The sequence below is a fragment of the Thamnophis elegans genome, chromosome Z, assembly GCF_009769535.1.
Source record: "Thamnophis elegans isolate rThaEle1 chromosome Z, rThaEle1.pri, whole genome shotgun sequence".
Taxonomy (NCBI): Eukaryota; Metazoa; Chordata; class Lepidosauria; order Squamata; family Colubridae; genus Thamnophis; species Thamnophis elegans.
Window position 1 is genome coordinate 79,304,378 of NC_045558.1, and position 15,683 is coordinate 79,320,060.

A 15,683-nucleotide genomic window follows, 5' to 3' on the forward strand; every position below is an offset into this window, starting at 1 on the left:
GTAGCTATGGTGTCATCTGTCAACCTATTCCCCCTGAAGGCAAACTGGTATTGGTCAAAATTTGGTAGAAGGCATGACCGAAGGTGTTGAAGAACCAATCTGTCAAAGCACTTCATCACTACAGATGTTAATGCAATAGGTCTGTGGTCATTCAGGCAGTTAATTGCTGTTTTCTTTGGGACTGGGATGATGGTGGCTGCTTTCAAGTATGATGGAATACTGGCTGTTTGCAAGGAGATGTTAAGACCCTTGCATTTTCTTTTCTTTATTAATTTCATCCTATTTTACTAAAATTTAAGTTCCTTTGATACTCTGTTGCATGGATGTGTTTGTGTGGAATCTACTTGGTTTTTTCTTCTGTTTTGTTTTTTTGCCCGCTATTTCTGTAGTACTAGACAACATACTGCTTATGTAGAAAAGAGAAAAAGTAGTAGGGAACAGAAGCATTAATTTATCTAGCTTAAGTTTTATCCTATACAGTATATTTTATCATATTTAATTTTGCTTTCTAGCACCATTTTTAGCAGATAATTTAGTTTAACAATAGCACAAATTCATTTTCCTTTGTTTTTCTGTTTTGCTAACTTGTACCATACTTTAAATATTTAAAAGAAGAACTTGCGATCATGGAGGAAAAAAGTTGCCATTGCATTTGAGTCCATCTACCTTGCTGTTGCTCATATTCTTCTTTTCTTATGTTCTATCTTCCCAATATTACAGCCTTATCTATGGCATTAGATTTTGTGTAATGTATCTGAAATAAGATAATTTGAGTTGATCATTTGTGCCTCAAATGAGAACTCTAGGTTGATTTGTTTGGTTTTCTTGATTGTGTCCACAGTATTCTCAGGAGGATTCTCCAATAACAAAGTTTAAAAATGTAAATAATCTATCCTACCTCTTCAAAGTGCAACTTTCATTTTCATACAACATCACAGGAAATACCATGATTGAATGATTCTGTATGCTGTAGGCATAACCATTTTTTTTTACAAAAATACAACGTATTTGATTGATTGATTGAAGTTGAACTGAATTGATTTGATAACAACAGCAGATAAAATATTTTTTAAAATATTAAAAGTGCATTCATAAAGTGTTTTTGCCTGTTGCTTAAAAAATAACAAATGGCTAGTTTAATGATAGAGGAAACATATCTTTTTATTGATGCTGGACAGATTTCAAGTAGAAGAGGGACATTAAAGAAAATGTTCTTAAAATAGAAGAAAGTAGATATAGGAATTGTCGTTAGTTCAGTCAAATGACACTTGAGGCTTTAAAGATATGTATCAGTATATTGAAATGGTCTCAGAGGCAATTTGATATTGTAGCTCTATTAAAATTGTCTTACAGTGAATCAGACAAGATGTATTAGAGGCCAACATATTCTGTATGTAAAACCAGTCTTACCCATGATATATTACAATCATTCTTTAGATAACATATGGGAAATGGCTAGCTACCAATCAGATAAAACCTATAGTGACATGAACATCTTAATGAATTTCTTCTTTTTAGAGGATAGATGAATGTATAGCCATCCAGAACATATTATACAACTTGCCCCCAAATACAAAATCATCTAGCCACCACCATTTCTGTTGTGTCAAGATTCAACTCCACTTTTATTATTTATGTAAATTACTACATTTGGCCACAGTCATTTTAAAACTTGCGGACTGCTAGATATATGCTTCTATTCAACTGTCCTGAAACCCTCCCATATATATATATATTGGACAAAGTGATATATTCCAGGAAGGCAGGACTCAATATTGATGACAGATACTTGATAACTTTTCATTATTTTAACTACATAATGTGAATTTGCTGAATTAAGCCTTACAAACATTTTTGAGGTAACTGTAAAATTTGTCAAAATATTTATTTTCTCGGGTATGGAATCAATCAAGAAATCTGCCATTATATCAGAATGTTGTTATAACTCCAAAAGTACAATATCAAACTTTTAAAGGAGTTACTCCATGTCTGAGTTGATTACACAATTATGCTTAATTTAATTGTGTATGGTCACATGTTTGTGTAGAAATTAAAAATTGTTCAGGAAACAAATTATTTGTGCCACTTCTTTTTAATGTAATGCAACGATCTTGCATGTCTGCCCCATTCACATACTGTATATAACAACAATACTTGGTATATTTGAGCTGCATTCGAAGCAACGAAGCAGAGGTGGGTTCCTACCTATTCAGTCCGGTTCGCCCGAATAGGTAGTAAAAATCTGGCGTACCTTTCCGAACCGGTAGTAATAGCAGCCTGGCCATGCCCCCTAACTGGTTCCCTCAGTCATCACTGCTGTTGCTGATATGTTTTTTGGCTGGAAAAGGAGGCCGAGAGAAACAATCCTGTTGCCAAGATATGCAACAGGGGGGAAATGATCTAGATTTAGGGGATATTCCTATCCAACCCTTGTCATGGTCTGATCATTTCCTCATCAGGCTTGACTTCCATACTGCTACCCCTCACTGAAGGGAGGCGGAACCGACTAGATGGTTCCACCCTAGGTGCCTGATGAAACCTGAAAGGTTCCTGATGGAGCTTGGGACTTTTCCTGAATTGCTTACTCACAGCTCAACCGAAGCCCTAGTGGAAGCCTGGGATAGGACAGCCACTGGGCCCTTGGATCGCATTGTCCCTTTGCGGCCTCTGACCTGGTGTCGATCCCAGGTAGCTCCCTGGTTTACCGAGGTGCTCCGGGAGATGAAACGCCAGAAAAGATGCCTAGAGAGTGGTTGGAGGGCCAGCCGGTCTGAATCTGATCGAACACTAGTAAGAATTCATATTAAATCCTACGTGGTGGTGATAAAAGCGGCGAAACGGCAACATTTTTACGCTCTCATCACATCCGCAGATAACTGCCCAGCTGCCCTGTTTAGGGTGACCCGTTCCTTACTTAACCAAGGAACTAGGAAAGATCCATTGCAGGGTAGGGCTGAAGAATTTGTTCAGTATCTGCAGGATAAAATCGCTCAGATCCGGACAGGCTTGGACTCTGAATGGGTAGATTCGGGTGAGTCGGAGACGGAGATGAATCTTGTGGAGACTATCTGGGATGAGTTTGACCCTGTGACCCCCGAGGGCATGGACAGGATTATGGTGAGACTCAGTGCTGCCACTTCTATGCTGGACCCATGTCCCTCTTTGTGTCAGCGTTCCAAATGCCATGTAGAATCAAATCAGAATCAAAGGCTTAAAGTTCCAATTTAATAAAGCAGGCATGTTGGCACATAGCTGTGGGGATCCCAACTCTGGAAGTTACATCAAAATCCTACCCAGTTAAAAGTTCATGATCTTGTCCCCACACCCACAATCCATCACAAGGTCCAATCTCCTTCTTTCATGCTGGCGTCCATGCCCAGCTTCTTCCGGTCAGGTGTACTAGTGTGGAGACAAAGGATGACCTTGGCTTCTAGCAAAAAATGAAAACAATACATTCCAAAATCCTACTCCTTTTAATCCCCCCTCCCATTGACTATACTTAAAGAAACAGCATAATGAAATAAGAGAAAGTGTGGCAGGCCAAAATTCTAAAAGGAATATAAATTCAGTTCTAACACTTTGTTAGTTTCAGCTTCCCAGGAGGTGACATGAGATTGGCTCCAGGCAATTACCAACGCTTCATTGAGAGAGGGGTTCTTTCCCACTGCCTTGAAGGAGGCGGTGGTGAGGCCCCTCCTTAAGAATCCTTCCCTGGACCTAGCTTCTTTAGCCAACTATCGTCCAATCTCCAACCTTCGCTTTGTAGCCCGGGTACAGTACAGAGACGGCATTGGTTACATTGGTTACATTGGTTGATGATCTCTGGCAGGCCCGGGACAAGGGCTGCTCCTCTGTCCTGGTTCTATTAGACCTCTCGGTGGCTTTCAATACCATCGACCATGGTATCCTACTGCGACGACTCGGGGGGTTGGGAGTGGGGGGCACTGTTTTATGGTGGTTTTCCTCCTACCTGTCGGATCTGTCACAGTTCGTGTTGACTGGAGGACAGGGATCGACCCCACCCACTTGTGGGGTGCCCCAGGGGTCGGTTCTCTCACCCCTCCTGTTCAACATATATATGAAACCACTGGGCGAGATCATCCGTGGTTTTGGGGTATGGTATCATCAACTTTTCATCTCTACCCCAAGCCACCCAAATGATGCCCATGACGTGATGTCCCGATGCCTGGAGGCTGTGTGGATCTGGATGGGGAGGAACAAGCTCAAGCTCAATCCCTCCAAGATTGAGTGGAGTCATCCCAATTTTTGCATCTTATTCCATCTTTGATGATAGGGGGAGAAATTTTAGCCCCCTTGGAGAGGGCCCACAATCTGAGTCCTCCTGGATATGCGGCTTAGTTTAGAAGAACATTTGATGGCTGTGATCAGGGGGACCTTTTACCAGGTTCACCTGGTATGTCAGTTGCACCCCTTTCTGGATCAAGATGCTCTGTGCACACTCATGCCCTCGTCCTTTCTCGCCTGGACTACTGCAATGCTCTCTACATGGGGCTGCCCTTGAAGAGCACCCAGAGGCTTCAGCTGGTCCAGAATGCGGCCATACAGGTTATCATGGGAGTACATAGGTGCCCCCATGTTACACCTCTTTTAGGCGGCCTGCACTGGTTGCCGGTTGTTTTCCAGGTGCGATTCAAGGTACTAATTATGACCTTTAAAGCACTCCATGGCTTAGGCCCAGGGTACCTGCAAGACCACCGCCCAGTGCGATCCCATAGAGTTGGCCTCCTCAGGGTGCCATCGGCCAGACAGTGTTGGCTAGTGACCCCCAGGGGGAGAGCCTTCTCTGTGGGAGCGCCTTCCCTCCAGAATGAGCTGCCCACAGAGCTTTGTATAATCCTCGACCTCCAGTCCTTCTGACACGCCCTAAAAAGTTGATAAGCCAGCCTGGCCTAAACAGAATAAAATAAATGATTAATTTAATTGTTAATTTTAATCTAAGTTTTAAAATTGTATTGTTAATATTAACTGGGTTTGTTTTTGGATACTTTATTTAATTTCCTTTTTCACTTTTGTAATATGTGTTTTTTTTTTAATGTTGTATGCCGCTCTGAGTCCTTTGGGAGAAGGGCAGCATATAAATCCAATAAACAAACAAACAAAGAAAAGAAATTCCAATTTCAGCCTCCTGATGTGGTGCAAGGCTTTGGATGAAGGAGGGAGGGAGGTTGATCAGCAGGTTGAGTGAGTGGGGTGGCAGCATTTTCCCCTTTTCCCAGCCTCCAGAAGCACTCTGCAGGCTTCAGCAGGGCTGGGGGAAGGGAAAATGCCCCAAGTTTTGCAAAAAAAAAAGGGTGCATTTTTCCCTTCTCCCAGCTCTGCTGAAGCTTGCAGAGTGTTCCTGGGGCCTGCGGAGGCCAAAGCTTTTTTTTTCTTACTGGGTAGTTTGCAGGGTCTCCATTAACTCCAGCGAGGCTGGAGGACCCCCTCCCCCATCAAAACCTTTCACCACCGTTTCGGTGGGCATGGCTTGGTGAGGGGGCCATGTGGCTGGGTGTGTGTGAGTGATGTCAAGTTGACCACACCCACTCAGTCATATGCCCCCCATCTAGCCATGCCCACCGATCCAGTAGTAAAAAAATTTGAAACCCACCCCTGCAACAAAGCCACTACTTTTAGATTTCTATGGCTATTCCATGTATTCCACTCAGTGCATGGATGCGCTTTAACAACAGTTCCATGCTTTTGTATGTTTCTTTAATATGTGCAGCAACAAATATTGAAGGGTATACATTGCCATTATGTAACAGGATAGCTTTGAGACTTAACACTGATGAATCCATAAAATAAGTCATTCCTTGGGTCATGTTCACAACCCATAGCTGTGAACAAACCATCACTGTCACTATAGAAAATGAGCCTGTCACAAAGCTTAAGAAACTTCTTAAATTATCTTGGTGGCTTCAAAAGACAGAATTTTTTATACCTGATGAGATCAAACACTATCCATGTAGTCTTGAAACCAGTAGTTCTGCTTCTGACTTTGATAAACCTCAGTCCCTGACCAGATCATTTAATTCTGATTAAGTTATGAAATGAGACCCATCAGACATACACAGTTCAGCTGGATCATTGTCACTTTCTATGCCTACTCGGTACATTGCAATATCTTCATCTGTTTCATCTAAGCACCATTTCTTTGGTGATTTTAATACTAACAAATTGTCATCATATTGGTCTCATGGCTGAAGAAAGATAAGGGTATTTAATTGATTTCTTATTTTTAGCAAATAAACCAGTGACATTAGTGATCATACGTGGACTTACCAGACTAAGCTAAACATTGTGCAATTGCAAAAATAATAGCAGATTTGAATTTTTAGTGTACAAACACATATACAGTATTTAAAACCTCTCATTGAAAAAAAATGCAAAAATTAATTTTCATCTCATTAAATGACACATCCTATAAAATACTAGTTTAAAGAAGAGGAGGGCTTGTAGTGACATGATGGCAGTCTTCCAATATCTATAAGACTGCCACAGACAATCGATTCGCCAAAGTACTTCAAAGCAGTGCAAGAATCAGTGAATGAAAACTGATCAAGGAGAGATCTAGTCTAGAAATAAGGAGACATTTCCTGACAGTTAGAACAATAAATCAGTGGAACAGTTTGCCTTCAGAAGTTGTGGATGCTCCATCACTGGAGGGTTTGAGAAGAAATTGGACAGCCTGAAATGGTAATGGGTCTCCTACTTCAGGGGATTTACCTACAATATTTCCAGGGTCCCTTCCAACTCTGTTATTCTGTTATGGATAGGTAATTTTTCTGTGCAAGTTGCTAGTTGGGCCACACCACATGCATAAGCAAACTATTTCTCTCTTCTGCCAAATAATTCTGAGGAACTAACTGACCCCTCCCCATTGACCTGCCTACAGATCCCTCTCATATTTTTCAAATAAGAAAAAAGGTGAATTTTAAACTTTGTTACCTAGCAAGTAAATAGCTAAACTTTTATGATTTTGAACAAGATCCTGTAATGGGGGGGGGGGTTGTTCCCCCTGCCACAATCTGCTTGTTTAGTAAACAAAAGAAGAAAGAAAGCAGAAAATCTTCCTTTTTTTTCTCAGTAATCCATTGCAGCTTGCTGATTTCCTACTGTAATTTCCTTTATTACAATTACCTTTGGAAAGTTAGTAGTCCATACCTGTCCAGGCTACTAGCTGGTAGCTGCACAGACAGGATAGCTGCAAAGTGTTTGAATAGATGGACAAATGGATGGAGAGAATATAGAATTTTCAGAAAGATTTCTTTTACATCCCCAATTAACAATTTCCTAAGTATTTTTTTTATTATAAAGTCCTCATCAGTTTCAAAAGAAAGAACTCATTCTGACTGTCAACAAATTTTTTAAGCAGATGTTCCATGTTAGTTCATCATGAATGCTCATGTGCTAGGAGAGTGCAATACTTTCCCATTCCTCATTCATTAGAAAACATTTAAAAGAGTCAGTCCCAATTCTCTAAAGTATACATCCACTAAGAAATGGTTGCTTTATTTTATACCATTTAATTTGCCATTATCATGGGCAGTCAGATGTAATCCATTGATTGATTCTAACATTTGATAATTATGGGCATTTGGGTAGTATGAATTCCATGTATACTACCCTGACATACTATCTTCCTCCATTGTCACCAAGCTTTACATATAACAGCAGCTGAAACTACAAGAAAAGAAGACAAAACCAAGACTAACAGAATGCAGGTATATACAACTGCAGATATTTAAGGACACATAACATTTCTATGTATACTAAGTAAGATTATTTAAGATGAGATTGTCCATTTAAAAATGAAGCATTAAAATAGTAAACCAAGACTTCATAAAAGAGATGGGCTGCGATACATCTAAGGCAACAGTGTTAGATAATTAAAATTAGTTATTATAGAAAGGTGTTCAGTTAAGCTAATTTTACTCCTCTCCCTATCTTTCCTTCGTTAAAGGAAAACCATTGCAGAAGGATAAAGATCCTTGGTGACTGTTACTATTGTGTATCAGGATTGACCCAACCCAAAACTGATCATGCTCATTGCTGTGTTGAAATGGGATTGGATATGATTGACACCATCACGTAAGTACTTTACATGCTTAATGTAATGTATTTTAGGCAAAAAAAAATCCAATAATTTAATCTTTTAAGAGAAGTTTGTGAATAGAGCAAAAAAGATTAAAGAAGAAGCAAGATCCTCTCATTACTTTAGACTGCAATGTTGAATATTCAATGTTGAATACAGAAATGGTGTGAAAAATGTTCAGCCACTGGAAAACTGCCTACATTCAGCTTTGTGAGTCTCAAGTTGTGAAAACGTCCTGCTCTAAATACCCAAATTCTTCCAAGAAATTTGCTTTGGTAGAACAGTGTGTTATAACGGGGGATTTAAAAGACTAAAGATCCACTGAATTTATCTTCTGGGAAAAAAAACATACTCACTTTCATCAGCAAGAAATAGCAGAGCTTTACAATTTCATCCTCCTTTGCTTAACTGAGAACTGCTGTGCATTTGTAATTTCTGAGTTCTAAGGATTAACTTTTCATAGAAAACTGTTCAGAGGAACAGTATAAGGATTTTTTTTTTATTTGTCATAAAATTAATACTCACTCTAATACAGAAACAAAGGGAGGTAAATGTCTTTTCACAATAATGTTTTATTTTTATCTTTGAAAACAATTCTTTGTAACAATATTTTTTCTGTGGGCCATGTTTGCTTAGTTACTTAAATAAAACTATAAAACAGTAATTTAAATATCGCATGGTGATCTCTGCAATTTTTCTTTGATATGAACATTCCATTTTTTGTCAGCTGTCATAGCAATCTAAGATAAATATTCATAACTCTCTGATATAAGAAAATATAAGTAAATTAGGATCATATGCAAAATAAATGCTTGTCAATGGAAGCACTGCATAGAAGTTGTATCTGAAAATAAATTGATTTTAGCAAAATTTGAACAAAAGCAAGCAAAAGTTAAATAAATATATTTAATGTTACCTGATTGCATTTTGTCCCGGTGACTTAATACTAAAGTGAAGATTGTAAGGAAAACATTAAGAAAAATGTCCCTGTAAAAGGTGCACTCAAGCTCGAATTAAAAGAGAAATTTGCAAAAATTTTGTAAGCAATGTATTTCTCAGAAGCAGATGGAGATTTACTTCAAATAGAACATAATAAGATTATCTACTGGAAGATAAGGGGCATAGGGGGAGGAAAATGCAACATTGTCTTGGGTGCAAGATGATTCTATTGAATTGCAACCCTTGTATCTTTCTCTCCATTGTTGGGGAGCATTGATTCATAGTACATGTAATCATAGCTGAGTATTGCACTTTCATAGCTGAGTATTGCACTTGAAAATCAAAAGTTTTGAATGAAAATTCTACTAACTTGTAATTAGACAAATGATACTATTAAAAAGAAGCAGGATTGAATAATGTGAGAGTTCACAAGAAATTCCATGGTTTTCTTTTAACATGTAGTTCTCAGTAAGTAAAATGTTTTTGTTAAATAGCTAAGAAATATTTGTAAATGTAATAAATTTCTTTTTTTTTAACCAGACCTTTATTTGTCATTTTTCTCATGCATCATTTGTCTTGAAGAATTTCATGTAGAGGATGCTAATAGGGACCAGTTGAATTTTCTGTTAATTAAAAACAAACCACACTAACCTCAAGAACACTTTTAGACAGAAGCTTATATCTGTTAGTACTAGTATTTCTACAAAATTATGAGTCCCGTAGTCTGATTTCAGGACTATCCAAAGGCATGAAGAAAAGCTTTAGTGCACAACCAGCAATCTGCAAACTTAAAGCTCATCAAGAGTTTACAACTAAAATTATAGTACCACCCAGCAGCAAATCCATGTTGCCTCTGTGTAAAAGACATTCTTTTTTTAATGATTTTATTTATGGTTTTTTTCTTTAACATATACTTAGTGAATAGTACATTGTCTGGGTCAATTTACCTTAAACAGAGTACTGATAACAGTAGTAATACTGTTTAGGTATACATAAAAACAATATTTCAACTTCTAAGATTTGCAATGTATATGTATATAAATATAATGTATTATATTTTGTAAGTATGCATATTAATGTTTTCCCCATTTCTACTTTCTACCTCTTTTTTCTAACCCCTAATACAACTATTTCCATATTAAAAAGTATTATGTATCTATCCATCATCTCTTACCCATTACTATTTAAATATACATGGTACTAGTCTTTCAACTTCTAACATTTACATAACAATTATAGTAGCTATATCATGTGACAGTATGCATAATAACATTTTCCCAATTTCTAAGTTCTAACTTTATTTTCTAATCTTTAGTAAAAACAAATCCATATTAAGAGGTATTCTGCATCTATCCATCATCTCTCACCCTTTTTAATATTTACATTTATTGACTTTTTGATCAATCTCTCATGCTCCTCCTTTGGGATCTTGGATTCCTCTACATCACTCATGTTTAGTCTAAATATTTCCTCCATCTGCCTCTTGTTGTCTACTCTCTAAAATACCCATCAATGATTCTTTCATCCTTTTTAGGGGATTTTTCTCTTTACTCTCTTCCACATTTTGGCCTCTTGAAAAATACTACCTGTTGTATTTCAAGAATTTTTACTATCTCTTCTGTATCTTTATCCATTTGTGTCATTTGTTGATTTATCTACTCTATTCCTTACTCTACTCTTTTTGAATTTTCCTTATTGTCTGCATTTTTTGTTCATTTTTCATTATCATTTGCTGGAGATTTCCTGATTTTACATCTGTATCATGCATCAGTTCCATCATCTCTCTCAATGGTTCCCTGTCATAGCTTCCTGGATATCTTGAAGCATTAATAGTATTTCTGTTTGGGATGTATTTGTTCTTCCTTGTTGACATTTTGCTTTATTTTAGAGAGCTAAAAGTTACTTAGCAATCCATCCAGGTCCCAGGTATCCAAAAACAATATTAATATTGATGTTACAGGGGCTTCCGGTCTGGCGTCACGCCGGAACGAGCTGCTGACAGATTCTCTGTTCGGTTCGCCCGGTCTTTCCACGAGCGTGGCCGTAATAGGCAAGGTCCCTTCGAGGTGCGAGGACCTTTGGAGAGGGGAAACTTCTGTGCAGTGGAGGGTGAAAGGCGATCTCCCCCCACGAAGCAAGAGGCTCCCTCAGAGTTCGTGCAAAAGAGGTCGGCTGATTAATGGCCGACCAGAAGACGTGACTGCCAGCCACTAATAAGGAAGGGAGAGACAGCAGCAGGGAACATAGTGGATCGAATGACGGTAATCACAAGATCTGACTTAAAAGCCTAAATCTAAAAGATAAACAACTTAACTGCAATAAATACAGATATGTGTGTGGGCGCATTTATCTGAAGCGGCTATTAAATACAAACAGAAAACTTTTGTGAAAGCTGACTGACGGAGGCTTTGGACTATTTAAATTTGAGGATTAACAGAGGACGAGACGGAGGAGAGAAAGGCAGTCAGCTGGATTTGCCTGCCTGGGAAAAAGGGAAGAAGCTTAATCACAAGGGTTTGAACCAACTTTAAATCACTAAGTACGCGGTGTCATATTACAGCCAGAGACAGCAGAAGGAAAACACTACACTGACAACAGGAAGAGATTGATGGGTGAGTTCTAAATACTTCCTGGCCTCTCCTGCACCCTGTCGTATCACGCTGACACGTTTCTCTTCCTGACTCTCCCAGATACTATAGAATTAACTGAGCCTATATTTCACAGCCCTGCTCCAGCTTAATTACCTTGTATGTACCCCGGGCTCTGTATAACTACTCAAACAGCATTCAGAAGGTACTAGACTTACACCTTAAAGGGGAAGAGCTGAATCAAAGCAAATGGCAACAAAAACAGTAACTTTAATTAAAGGGAGTAAAAAGCAAACTCCCCTATCTACCCCGGTGAGGGAAAAGTCCCCTGAGGGCAGGCAAACGGGAGATAAGGCAGCCCCAACCCTACAAGACCAGGTGGTAACAATGGACTCCCTACAAGAGGCAATATTGAAGATGGGTGAAAGTGTCACCAAAGGCCTGGAGGGAGTAAAGAATGAAATGCATGAAGTAAGAAACAATATGGGAAAAATTGAGGAACGTATAGGAGTAATACAAACAGCGCTGCTGAAAAATGAGCAGGAAATTCAAAATGTTAAGGGGAGAACGGAAATAGCGGAAAAAAGGATAGACAAAGTAGAGGACAATCTGGAATCTATAAACTCAAGCCTGGAGGAGGCCATCCTCCAGCTAGAATTAGAGCGATCAGCATATTATTTAAGACTACAAAACGTGGAGGAAGCAAAAGATGAAAACCTCCGGGAGCTGATTGGAGAAATCCTGGGATTAGTCCTCGGCAGGCCGAAAAAAGAGGTTATTAATGAACTGGACGAAGCCTATAGAGTCAATACAGGCTTCGCGAGATGCCACCGGCTTCCGAGGGAGATCCATGTGAGGGTGTTGAGAAGACAGCTGAGAGAGGACATTCTAAGTACAATAAGAGGGGACTCTCTAACATACAAGGGTAAAGAAATTCTCATCTTAAAACAGACTCCACGGAGAGTCAGAGAGAAGAGAAGGAAATACAACTTCCTCTCCACACATTTAAACAGAGACAGAATCCAGTTCAGATGGCTCCTTCCAGAAGGAATGTTGATAACATGGAGGGAAAAGAAATACCGGATAGATACCTTGGCGAAAGCTCAAGAATTCCAGGAACTTTTACTAGCAGACGATGAGAGATTTAATAAAGAAGGACTTTTAAGACAGGAGGACACTATAATTGAAACTCAACCAGAGGGGTGGGGGCCAGGAGAGGCCAGAGAACGAGAGAGATACGGCAGAGAAGATTCGAGAACAAGGTCACCCATCGAGACACGATCTAAAGGTGCCCTCAAAGCGAATAACGTGTAAGGGAATTGAAGAATGGGAAACGAATGTACTATCAGCAAATGTAAATGGTCTTAACATAACTTCCAAAAGAAAACGTGTACTGTTGGATCTAGTGAAACAAAAGTTAGATGTAATCTGTCTTCAGGAAACCCACATTAAAGAAAAGTACAATAACCTGTTGGTCTGTCCAAAACTAGGTAAAACATTCTGCTCGTCAGCACAAACCAGAAAAAGAGGAATTGTGGTGTATATAAAAGAATGGTTGAACCCCAAATTAATACATGCAGACAAAGACGGTAGGGTATTAATGGTGGAGATAATTAACGGTGGGAAAAATTTTTTACTAGTTGGAATCTATGCCCCAAATCAAAAACAAGAGAGATTTTATATTAATCTATATAAGAGGGTAAATGAAATAGAGTGGCAAAATATATGTATTCTAGGGGATTTCAACGCTATAGCAGACGGTAAGATGGACTATAAGGGTACCCACAAGAAAAGCACAAGAAGGAAACTACCATCTGCCTATGTAAATATGGTGAAGGATTTAGATCTTTATGATGTCTGGCGAACAATGAATGACAAGATGCAACAGTACACGTTTTACTCCCATCCACATAATTCATGGTCCCGTATCGACATGGTTTGGTCAAACTCGGAGCTACTCATGGATACTGTAAATATTGAAATAACAACCAACAAGTGGGCCGACCATCACCCAGTCTTATGGCAATGGAAAGGGAAGGCAAGGATAAAAGCTAGGTGGACATTAAACCAGAACATACTACAAGAGAAACAATTTGTACAACAAATAGAAAAGGAATTGGGCTACTTCTTTAAAGAAAACTGTAAAGAGCAGACCTCAATACAAAATGTTTGGGACACGATGAAGGCAGTTGTGAGGGGAATATCCATAGCCTATATAATAAGAAGAAACAAAGTGCACAGGGAAAAACTTAATACACTGAACAAAGAATTAAGAGAGACGGAACTGCTGACCCAGAAAGAGCCAGAAAATAGTAGACACAGGGAAAAAGGAGAGTTAATTAAACACCAAATAAATTTGATCTCTCAAGAGGAAATAGCACAAAACATTAAGAGAATGAAGCAGAATCATTTTGAACATGCAAATAAAACTGGGAGATGGTTGGCCCACAAAATAAGAAAGGAGAAGGTCAAAAGAATTATTAAACAACTGTGTGACGAGGAGGGGAATTTGAAACAAGAAATAGGAGAAAAGAAAAAGATAGTACAGAACTATTATAGGAAACTATATAAACAAGACGAAATTAATGAACAAGACATTAGAAAATACCTTATAAAGCAGAAGCTTCCAGTCTTGTCGGAGGAGATGAGAGAGATGCTCGATAAAGAAATCACACAGGAAGAACTGAAAAAGGCCATTCAAAAACAAAAAAACAATAAAACACCTGGGCCGGATGGGCTTCCGTCAGAAATATATAAAAAACTTCAAAATACTATAGAAGACAAATTATTAGAACTATGTAATGAGGCACTACAAAATGGCAGGGTCCCAAAATCATGGGGGGAAGCTTACATCACCCTAATACCAAAGGAAGAGGCGGACAGTAGCAAGGTCCAAAATTATAGACCCATATCCCTGTTAAATGCAGATTACAAAATTTTTGTATCAATATTGGCGGAAAGACTAAAAATAATATTAAATCAAAGTATCCATTCGGATCAAAACGGCTTTCTCCCAAAAAGACATATTAGAAACAATACAAGAATAATAATTGATACCCTGGAATTCTATCAAACAAGATCCGAGAAACAACTCGCATTAATCTTTGTCGACGCTCAGAAAGCCTTTGATAACCTAGATTGGAACTTTCTAATCACTCAACTAAAAATGATGAAATTTGGCGACAAATTTATTAAGATTATAGAATCTATATATTCACGGCAATCTGCAAATATTATAGTCAAGGGGGAACTAACGGAGAGGATACAAATTGGAAAGGGTGTTAGACAAGGGTGCCCGCTCTCCCCACTACTATTTATTATGTCACTAGAGGTCCTTTTAAATCGGATAAGATCAAATCAGGAAATTAGGGGCTTGACCATAAAAAAAGAACAATATAAAGTACAGGCCTTCGCGGATGACATGGTCTTTATCATGGAAGACCCCTTACTTTCAGGACCGAATTTGATGAAGGACATTGAGAACTTTGGGTGTGTGGCCGGTTTAAAAATAAACAAGGAAAAAACAAAAATGATTATAAAAAATTTCCCCAAAAACCAGATTGGAGAACTAGAGAAAACAATGGAATTAAAGGTAACTAAAAAAATTAAGTATTTAGGGATCTGGCTGTCTGCGAAATGCTCTTCCATAAAAGAAGACAACTATGATAAGTTGTTACAGAATACTCAAAAGGACTTAAAAACCTGGTCAAAACTACAACTATCACTGATGGGAAGAGTCGCAGTAATTAAAATGAATGTTTTGCCAAAAATCCTCTACCTATTTCAAACAGCACCGGTTAAGCTAGGGGAAAATTTTTATAATGATTTGGACAAAATGATTCGAAACTTTATATGGAATGGTAAAAAGCCCAGAATAAAATATATGCACCTGCAGGATAAAAGAACTCAAGGGGGAATGGGATTACCGGAATGGAAAACATATCATCAAGCAGCAACAACTATGTGGATAAAAGAATGGGTAATGTTAGCTAATAAAAGAATCTTAACAATAGAGGGCCACGACCTGCAATACGGGTGGCACAACTACTTATGGTGCG

The 15,683-nt window shown here is 38.5% G+C and overlaps 1 protein-coding gene across 1 annotated transcript in view; it reads left to right on the top strand.

The window, feature by feature from the left end:
- ADCY1 (adenylate cyclase 1) overlaps positions 1-15,683 on the top strand; it is a 287,098-nt gene that overhangs the window by 145,102 nt on the left and 126,313 nt on the right. The window contains exon 5 of the mRNA XM_032234747.1: positions 7,967-8,094. Within this exon, the coding sequence (XP_032090638.1) occupies positions 7,967-8,094 (128 nt within the window). The remainder of the gene's footprint in view (positions 1-7,966; positions 8,095-15,683) is intronic.